Genomic DNA, 10,362 nt, shown 5'->3' with positions numbered 1-10,362 from the left:
ATCGTTTCCAATTCTGTCAGCGCACTATCGTATTAGTCCATAATTTCAGTTTTGAAGAGTTCAAAGCGAACATCTAACACCTCTCTCATGGGGCGTTCTCAAAGAAGGAGAAACCTCTGAGAAAGAAAGGATATGAGGCCTCCTCGCCCGCTGCTGATCTATGGATCGTCATCGAGCTCGCCTACCTCCGGGGCGTCACGTCACTTTGCTCAACTCCACAGCACAACTCCCGAAACATACTAGTACAACGGTGGCAGCGTGGTAATCTTTTTTAAATGATTGTTTCATATGCACATAATATAGCCTGGTTTACATCCACACACTTTTCTTTACATTTTGTTGATACGTGTGGAGAATTCGGACTTGCGAGGAACATTTGCCCGTGAAAACGTGTTGAGAGAATTTGAATTTAAGAGGAACACGCTGCTGGCTGCCATAAAATTCTGAGTATATATGCCTGGGATGAAGCAACTCACACCAGAGGTTAGAATTAGCTATGCAATACTTCTCCAGAGCTTCCATTGCATCAACTATGTCTCTCCAGCTCAATAACTTGCACACATGTAGAGAGACAGCAACCGCAAAATGGCGGACACTTTTTGCAAAATTATCGTGTCCTGCACCGGCCACCCTAAATCAATTACTTGATGGGAATAAAAGGGCTGGAAATAAAGAAAAAAGAAAGGAAAATGTGGTTTCGAGAAAAAACGAAATGTCCTACCATACAAAAATGATGACAGGGCTAAGTCGCTAAGATCGGTAACGGTTCTTGCACTGGTTATTATTTTTGCTACCTTTCTATACGCAACTAGTTTATCTACTGTACAGTTTTGTGAGGAACCCTTTCATGTATTGGGCTCAGATTGCCAATGCTCCATCGACAGGTTCACTTTCATCGTCGGAGATCAGAGGCTTTGTTTTCGACATGACTCTTGAGAACCCATAGCCCAAAGAGTTCCCAGATGTAGAACATAGCTGTGAGGCAAAAAAAACAACCATCAGTTGATCAATACAAGAAAACTAAACTATCCCAGCAAGTTGATCTATGGCCTTCATCAATCTAACATTCCATCCAGATTGACATAGTTTCACAGGAGACAACAGTCTAGCGCATATTGGCAGTGATTGACATGATGGACAAACAAACCACCCTGCTCGATAAACATGAGATGTGAAACTGACATTTGTTGACTAGACAAATGTTCAGCAATACCTACATTGTGGTTTTTAACAAATCTTGGCTAGTAGTTTTTAACAAAATGGTACTAGCATGGAAGACTCAGGGTTAGCTGTTTTTCCTAATTCAGTTCAATGCAATTGCAATCTTTAATATTTTCTATCTTCTATGTCATCCATAGTAATAATTTGATTGTGAAAGAATTACGAAGATCACTAATGATGACGCAACCACACACCTCTGTGAGCTCTGACAAATGACGGTTCCTGAACTCGTTGATAGTCGCTGCAATCTCTGACATTGGAAGTTTTGCCTGCAAGACAGTACATGAAGAAAGTGGGGCTTATGAATCAAATTCAACACTTCTCTAAATGATCACGACAGAATATAATAACAGCAGAACTTACTTGGGCAAGAACAGCAGCAGCCAACTGAAGACTTGGTTCTAAGGTCTCAGGGACGACCTGAAAAAGATCCAAATGAAGTTTCATCACAAGATATACTTGGTAATAAAGTATATGATAACAAGCACATCGTACAAGATAAAGCAGAATATATCGAGGTAAAAGATGTGAGAAGAAGTATTCATGGACAGGTTATGTGCAAGTTATGGAAGCCGCTAGCTCAAAGGGAACAGAAGAGCCAAAAGAACTCTTTCCTAATGTTCCGCACAAATATGACTATAATCATACACGGCTCTTAAAAACTGGCTGGCTATTATGTTCTTGGAATTTTCACCAAAATTCAAAAATTTGGTGGTTGGTATTAGTTGGGCCAACCCATCTAGTAGCGCTGATACAGCCCAGTCAATACGTGATAGGTAGAGGCACCCATTGCTTTTTGGTATTATTCGTTTTGTAAGGCTGTTTTTCACAAGGCAGGTTCTTGATTTGCAATTTGTGCTGATAAACTAACAAATCTATCACATTACGCACTTCTGCCAAACACATGGCTTCATCTCATTCAAGTTGCCTGGAGAGAATCTCATCACCTAAAAATGTTTTCGAGATTTGTGACATTTACTTACCGCTGATGCACCTGCTTTCTCCAAATTAACACCATGATCAACGTCATGTGCTCGGACAAATGTCTTCACATTTGGAAAGTATTTGCTCAGAGCCCAAACAGCTCGATAATTTGCACCTGGAGTGTCTAAAGTGATGGCAGCAGCACAGGCCCTCTCAGCTCCAACTTTGTGCAGTACCTAGCAAAAATCAATAGATCATTACTTCTGATTTTACTTATAATTATACAACTGGGTTTAACTGAACTCTTCCTACCTCCCTGCTTCCTGCATCACCGAAATATACTGGTAGGTCAAGTGCACGTCCAACTGCCACACGGTCACTGAAAAGTACCCAAGAATTAAATAATGGAAACAGCTCTAGACTTTGTTAGCAAAGTTGATAAATTGACTATTGAACAAGTACAATACTGCAGAACATGGTTGGAAATGTCACCCAAATCACACTACTGTCAATCTATCCACTGTAACCAACAGTTAACAGAAATAGGTAGTAAGCCCATCGTTCCAGGGTCAACACTATTTTCCGAGTCAATTTATCGGATTCTTTGATATAGTTTGCAGATATAAAAGAATTCATTTTTCTAGTTCCATGTTAATTGTCCAGAAAGTATGATAGCAACCATTAGCGCACATCTTATAAATCTAAAATCCTAACAACTAACAAAGTAATTCGCAGAGTTCATCTAATATTCAGGGATTTATTATATGTATGATAGTCATACTCATGGACCAGCACTTGACTAGTAGTAATGCAAATATGTTTCGATATTCTCATAGTGTTGTGTTAATAAGGTTATTGCCATATCCAGTGCCATACCTTCGAACATCAAGCGCAACAAATGGAATTAGCCGCTCTGACAGGAGTTGGGCAATGATCTAGTACAAAGGAAAGACATGTTAATAGGATACTGAGCATGGTATTTATAAAAGCGCATGAGGATCACAAGCCAACCTGCCCAACACGTCCAAATCCCAAGATAATAATATGGCCTTGCAAGTCATCCGTCTACAATAACAAACAAAAGCTACATCAGAATAAGCACCTAGGAATAAAAAAATGCCATAATGTCACTAGTGCACAAAGGAGATGTACAAAAGTAACTATATTCTAAATTGACGCAACTTTATCTCACTCATTGGGTGTTTTTGAAATCCGGCATATGCCACTAACTTAGCAAATATCTCATACACAAGTACTACTGTATTAGCCAGTACCAAAGTTCCCAACAATGGCTAAATAAGCTGGTTGCATACAACAACCCTTGTCTGAGGAGTCATATGCCTCAGCCAGGGTTATCAGTTATGAGTAGCTGTTCTAGTCAATGTTGTCATAACTTCTGTTTCTACACGTATTATATATTGCATTCTTGTACAAAAAGGTATTAACTGCCTGTTCCTGGATGGGCCATGGACACTAATGTTGCATTCCTGGATGGAAGCAGGTAAAGTGCGCCTTGTATTCAGTTTTAGCAGGTTTAGAAGTGGTTATTAAAATTATTGCAGGAAAGAACTTCATTACTGCAGCAAGTGAGGGAGAATGAATTTCAAAAACTATAGATCGATATTATTACTAGTAGTTTTAGGACTGACCCACTGGATGTAGTAAAGAAGGCTGCTGATATAGGTCATTTGATTTATTAAGGCTGCTTAGTTTACTCAAAACTCAAATACATGCTCTAGCTTCATTATACAGAAGGAATGCAAAAGGCCGTGAATGCCCTCGGTTGAGCGTAAATGATTATATGCATTGTCGAAGTCCAAAATTTCCTTGAACATAACGGTGTAATAGTTTACATGCTAAGACTTTTGAGGAAGAAAAAACAATCATATTTCCACCTCAGCCATGATTACAGATAAATTTAACCAAAAGATAGGTTATAACTGAGTTGACCTATGTAAAAATAAAGTATACCTCACTTTCCACTGGCAATAAGCTCCTCACATCATGCTGCTCGAATTTAGATGCCAAAAACTGCCCTCCCGCAGCTAAATATGGTGTCATAGCCATTGAAATACCAACCACCAAAAATAATAATGACGATAATTGAGGCGATAGAAGACCCTGCAAAATATTCTCCATGAGTTTTTTCTCAATGTTGCATAACAACGACTACTTACGAAAATTACTGATGTTCCTGTGATAAACTCAGGTGTCAGAAAAAAAAATCTTATGAGTTATGACTTACAAGACTACAACAATTGCAAAGGCAGAAAACATCAGGTACATTCTATAGAAAATAGCAAAGGTAAAAACCTGGTTGACAGCTTCTCCAAAGGCAACAAAAGCAAACTCCCCGCCAGGTGCAAGTAAAAGTCCAGTCCGGACGGCAGCTATGGTCGAAATTCCAAACAATCTACCAGTAAGTGTTACTAACAATGTCTTCCCAATAATTAAGAGACTTAATATCAGAGAGATTGCTGGGAAATTTGACATAAACAACTTTGGGTCAATAGACATTCCAACCTGGAAAGGAAAAGCCAGGTAAGCATCAAGAAGGGTATCAAATATGGTCAGAACTTATGAAAGGAATAAATCGTTCCTAAGTAATTCAAGCGTTGATGCTGAAGAGACAAAATTCAGAAATTCTAATGACAGGAGAAAAAGAAGTGACATACTGATATGACATTAATCAGTAATGCTTATGATTCTACTACACATGACAAGTTGGTGAAATAAGACGATACATTTATGGTTAAGATGTTGACACTATGAAATACATGAAGTTGCCTGCCAGGAAGGATTTAAGATCTAATTGCAATTATTTAAATGCGATAGCACAAATGACCGTTCGCATGATCTGCTTTATTACAAAAATTGTGACTTGAGAAACTCAAGTGATAACAAAACATTATGCAGTAAGAATTAGTGTGGAGTCAAAATAGTTAATTGTATATTGAACAATTCGAACTCAATAAGCAAGGATGTCATGTGATTCCACACATACATCAATGAATCCACAACTAACAAAGTAATAAGCGATAATCAACCTAATGTCTGCAAATATTGCATTATATATCTACTACACTATATCAATAGTATAACACCAGCAACAAAATCCTAGTGATATTTCACCACCAGAAAAATTATATCTAGTGAGATTGTTTTCAGAGCCCTCACCGTCATAAAGAACAAGCCTAACAGAAGACCGCGGTAAGGAGCAATATCCGACTCAACCTGCAAGGAGAACTCTGTTTCTGCTAACAACAAACCAGCCAAAAATGCTCCCAGTGCCATCGATAAGCCAGCCTGTGAGAGAACAGTAAAACAATATGAAAACTGGATCTCAGCAATGCAGAGTGAGAATATAATTAAAAAAAGAATATATACCCGAGCAGTAAGGAGACTTGTCCCAAATATAACAAGGAGAGTATTTGCCGAAAATATCTCAGCATTCCGATTTTCAGCAATTTGTCTGTAAATTGGCCGAAGGAACTGTTCAACAAAAAGAAACAGGGTCATACTTAAACAGTTAGAACCAAATCCTGAGAAATGCTGCTGCAACATGAAAAGGGACTAAGAATGAGTAGACAAACAGCCGACATTATAGATACATGCATGTGGTGCACGTCTGCATGTTTAGCTGGGAGTCAACAAAGAGTTTATGCAAACTCCTCATATGATAAGCACAGAAAATAAAATGAATGAACAGACAACTCACCAGACGACCCCCAGCAATGATGGCAGTTATAGCAGCTACTGCCTTTACAGCAGCCATACCCATGGCTTCTGCTATTGCTTGGAAACCAACCTATAAGCAGAAATTGTATCAAGGGACGTATGGTACAAATGTAAAGACTAAAAGGCATGGATCAGGACATTAGTTCAATGAAACATCATCATTTCAACTAATTCTGGTCGCTATGGTGGAACATGGGTTTTCAAATGCTCATGTGGAAGTAATAACCAAGAAAAGAAATCTATGAGTTCTGGACGATCCTATCATGGGATAAATGAATATCTCCATCAGCAGTTCATGTGATGTTTATAAATTAGAGCATCGTCTCTTTAAAAGAATTGCTTAAGAGGCCATAGCAGAAAAAAGTTACCCCTCCTTTTGATGAATTAGGTGACAGAAGTGGAATCAGTATCAACAGAACCACCACGGCCAAATCCTGGAGACAGCACATGAAACATCTATCAGAAGACAGTCTTATGTTAGCATTACCAAAAGCCCGCCCGAATATATCAATAAAATGACGTAGACTGCGATTTTACTCGTGGCAATATAAAATGCCTATGAACATTATCAAGAAGGTGAGCAAGGGACAACTGAGATCTAACCTTCCATAGTCAGAAGAACAAGTTATATGTCAGATCATACTGGTGTTATACCTGGAAAAGTAGCACAGAAAATGTTGCACGTCCATGGCGTGACGTGCTCTCCCCACGTTCTTGCAGTACCTAACCAAAGTAAACAAAACAGCAAGTGCTTAGCAGCAAATCAAGAAAGGACTCTGCTAAATTTTTGAACAAAGCAGATAGATAGGAAGAAAGAAAGCATTCCACAATCACATTACTCAAGTCAACATGCTTCAGTAAACCTAGTCTAGGCCTAAATAATAAGTTTGAAGAATGGCAAGAACCAGAGTGAAACTGTTGAACAACTTCATTCCGATTCTGGTCCTTTTGACTTTTGATAAACACTAGCAAAATTCGATATACGGGGTGATTGTCAATTATAGTTCTTACTTGCAAGACAACAGCCGTCGATGATAGAGCCAAACCACTGCCAATTACAATTGCCGCTGGTCCTGGTAGTGCTGCAAAACGGTGAGCAATCATACCAATAACTGCTGCAGTAACCAACACCTGTCAATTGTTTATAACTTGTCAGGGAGTAATCCTCATAAGACTATTGTTTTGATGGCTGCATAGTATTGGAACTACCTGAGCAGAGCCTAATCCAAAGACGTACTTCTTCATCGAGCTTAACCTTTCAACAGAAAGCTGCAGACAGAAAATATTAAACTGATATCTGCTGACAGAAGAAAGAATCTTACAAACCATTCATCTTGTACCTCGAGGCCGATGTTGAATAACAAGAACACGACTCCAAATTCAGCAATTGCCTTTGTTCCATGGACATGACGGATGATAGAAAGACCATAGGGACCAATGAGAACACCAGCAGCAAGATATCCAAGGACAGGACTACCTACAATATGAAGGTCCGCTTAATAACTGAGCATAAAGATATAAGGATTTTTATCTTCTTATGAGGTCTCCACTTTTTATTGAAAGTATAATCGTGGATGTTTCTAGTACATAAGTTTGTGTAATTTAGACAGCCAAGTTTCCATTATTCTAGTAGTGTGAAGTCACAATAAATGGTTACAGTTGAAACTAAAATGAAATAGAACCAAAGCACGACTTGTTCAATATGATTTCAATCTCAACACAGGAACAGACTAAAATGAATTACTAGTAGAAGATATAGGAAGGTTGGACACCATGATAACATGTACACACATATAGATGGCAGATTTATATATCTCACCTCCGGGTATTTTCTGGAATAATGGTACAAATACAACACTAGCCAGCAGCAAATATAGTACGTCAAAAAGCGAAGCTTCTTCCTCATTTACCTGAATAGGGCAATAAAGAACTTAAGGAAGTTACTTGGAAGATAAACTTCATACATTAATTTACATGGGAAGTAAGAGGGCAGTCAGACAACAGAATTATAAAACCCATCTCTAATGTAAAGGTTCAGATTAAACAGGGACAAATACCTCTTGATGAGGCAAGAGCTCGATTAGCTTCTTTATCCTCTGTGGGAGCTGCCGTATCTCACGAACAATGGGCTTAGCAGTGGAGGTAACTTCTTCAATACTTGTGGTTATGCCTGGCTGCTGAGTTAATTGAGCACTCTTCTCAGCTCTATTGATAAAGAGTGTCCTATTGTACACACACAGCAAAAATGTCATTTGAGAAAGAGATGGTTAGGCAATATGCATGAAATGGATGTGGAAAGTATGTTCAACTATTGCAAGAGCAAGCACCCACATATAATATGTTTATTCAAATGAAGCATGATGTCATTATGCAAGGAAACAGGAAGGGATATGTGAAACCAAATCTTTGTTGCAAAACACAAACAATGAAAATGCAAATATGAGGCACCATGAAACTCACCCTGCACCAAGAAGCAGTATCCCGGTAATAAGAACTGGTGCTTGCTTTCTGGCTGTTTTCATCAGCCCCTGGAAAACAGATGTAGGCGTAAACTCTCCATCCGATTTGGAGGAGAAGAAAGACGCCGGAAAGAAGCGAGATGATCGCTTGAGCGATGATTTGGACTCCTTGCGTTCCGCGTCGGGCTTCTTCCCTGGCTTTGATGACTTGTCTAGGTCAGGCTCTGCTTCTTTCTGAGGCTCAGCAAGCAGCTTCTCACCGCGCTCTTCAGTGGGCATTTCATAGGACGATTCAAGCTGCTCGATGCCTTCGGCGGCCAAGTCGCTAATCTGCATCAGACGCTCGACATTTGACACCTCGTCCCTTTCAGAAGTGTCGGCCACACCATCGCCGCTGTAGTCATACACATCAGAAATATCATACTCCTCCTCGCTCAGCTGCCCCTCGGCAGGCGGCACGAGGTCGACGACGGAGTCGACCAGCGAGACGGCCTTCTCGGCCTTCTGCATGGCGAGCTCGGCGTCGTTGGCGCGCTTGGCGGCCTCCATCTCGAGCGCCACGGCCTGCTCGGCCAGCACCATGATGTTGGAGACGTCCTCCTCGGCCTTGGACGCGTCGAGGAGCGCCCTCTCGGCGAGCTCGGTGAGCCTGTCGACCTCCTTCTGCAGCTCCATTTTTTTGCACTGGACCCGCCGCAGCTCCTCCTCGCACCTGGAGAGGGTGAGCTGGCACGCCCTGATCTCCTCCTGCGCGGACGCGAGCGCCTCCTCCTCGACGTCGTCGAGGCTGACCTCCAGCTGGCCCACGGAGCCACGCTTGGCGTCGAGCGCCTCGGCGGCCAGCTGCAGGCGCGCCTCGGCCATGGAGAGCGCCATGGTGGCCTTCCGGACGGCGTCCTTGGCGTCGTCCTCCCTGGCGATGACCTCCTGCACGGCGGCGACCGCGGTGGAGACCTCGGCCTGCGTGCCGTCGGCGCGGTCCTTGAGCGCGATGGCGGACTCGGAGATCCGCTGCGCCTTGCCCTCGAACATGGTGCTGTTGAGCCTGGCCACCTCGAGGTCCTTCCTGGCCCGCTGCAGCGCGTCCCTGAGGTCGTCCACGTCGCCCGCGGTGGCTGCCAGAGCGCGGGTCCTCTCGTCGGCGTCGGGCCCCGGCGCGGTGGCGGCCTCGTCGGCGGAGGAGCCCTTGGTGCCCTCCAGGGGCCCGTCGACGTACGCCAGCGAGTCGTTGCCCTGGCAGCGCGCCGCTCTGAGCCGGAGAGCGGGCGCGGGCGCGTGGAAGAGGCCGCAGCCGCGGATGGCGGAGGCGACCATGAGGTTCCCCGCTCCGCCGAGGCGGGGCGGAGGCCGGGGCCGCCGCAGCGTGCAGGGGCCCCGGAAGGGCCCGGCGCCGCCGATCTGCAGGCCCGGGCGCGGGGCCGCGGCGCCGGCAGCGAACCTTGAGAAATCCATCCCCGCTCCTGTTCCTGCTGGAAATCGCAAATCAGGAAGCGGGACGAAACAAATGGTGGGCATTATTAGACAGACCAGAAGATATCGGGAGTAAAGCGCTGCCCGAAATGGCGCCGATAAAACAAAACGGCTCTCGCGGAAGTGAGCTCCGACGAGCGAGCGCAGAGCACTGACCGAAGTAAACCGGCGGGGGCGGGGCCGGGGGCTTCGGGGCCTGGCGGCGCGCGCGGCGGAGCGACTTCCGCGGGGGTTTGGACTTTGGAGGAGGCGGACGGACTAGGTGCGTCACGAGAGGAGGAGGAGAGGGAGGGGGCGCCTCGTCATTCCGTGCTCGCTCCACGGTCTGGAAGTCTTTTGGGGTCTGGGAAGGACGGCCGCCTCTTGGCGATTTCTTCTGTGCGCTGCTTCCTCGAGCGGAGAAGACGAGGCACAGGCACACTGCACTGCAGATTAGCCTATACTACGAGCTGCCGTGCGTGCGTGCGTGGCTCGTATCCTCCGTGGAGCCCCCGCCGCTACGAATATTCCCCTCCAACGGGATCCCCTCTCCCCTCCTCCTAGGAGAGCC

At 43.9% G+C, this 10,362-nt stretch overlaps 1 protein-coding gene across 1 annotated transcript; it reads right to left on the bottom strand.

Annotated features, from left to right (window-relative positions):
- Positions 1 to 568: 568 nt before the first annotated feature.
- On the bottom strand, positions 569 to 9,794 carry LOC124670504 (K(+) efflux antiporter 2, chloroplastic-like). Its single transcript, XM_047206995.1, has 20 exons — positions 8,344 to 9,794; positions 7,941 to 8,106; positions 7,703 to 7,793; positions 7,224 to 7,360; positions 7,093 to 7,152; positions 6,895 to 7,014; positions 6,538 to 6,606; positions 6,252 to 6,317; positions 5,864 to 5,953; positions 5,533 to 5,637; positions 5,323 to 5,451; positions 4,459 to 4,668; positions 4,117 to 4,266; positions 3,157 to 3,210; positions 3,022 to 3,080; positions 2,458 to 2,524; positions 2,205 to 2,381; positions 1,585 to 1,641; positions 1,416 to 1,490; positions 569 to 975 (listed from the first exon to the last, which is right to left on the bottom strand). The coding sequence occupies exons 1-20, from the start codon at positions 9,792 to 9,794 to the stop codon at positions 859 to 861; spliced, it is 3,450 nt and encodes a 1,149-aa protein (XP_047062951.1). The 3' UTR covers positions 569 to 858.
- Positions 9,795 to 10,362: the final 568 nt, after the last annotated feature.

The sequence above is a fragment of the Lolium rigidum genome, chromosome 7 (genome assembly GCF_022539505.1).
Source record: "Lolium rigidum isolate FL_2022 chromosome 7, APGP_CSIRO_Lrig_0.1, whole genome shotgun sequence".
NCBI classification, from domain to species: Eukaryota; Viridiplantae; Streptophyta; class Magnoliopsida; order Poales; family Poaceae; genus Lolium; species Lolium rigidum.
The sequence above is the reverse complement of the archived record's forward strand: the minus strand, read 5'-3'. Positions and strand labels throughout refer to the sequence as shown.

Coding starts and splice junctions, on each gene's coding strand:
- LOC124670504 (XM_047206995.1), bottom strand. CDS start 9,794: ATGGATTTCTCAAGGTTCGCTGCCGGCGCCGCGGCCCCGCGCCCGGGC. Junction 4,669..5,322: donor TAGGCTTGTTCTTTATGACG/GTGAGGGCTCTG, acceptor TTTCCTTTCCAG/GTTGGAATGTCTATTGACCC. Junction 4,267..4,458: donor TTGGAGAAGCTGTCAACCAG/GTTTTTACCTTT, acceptor AATATTTTGCAG/GGTCTTCTATCGCCTCAATT.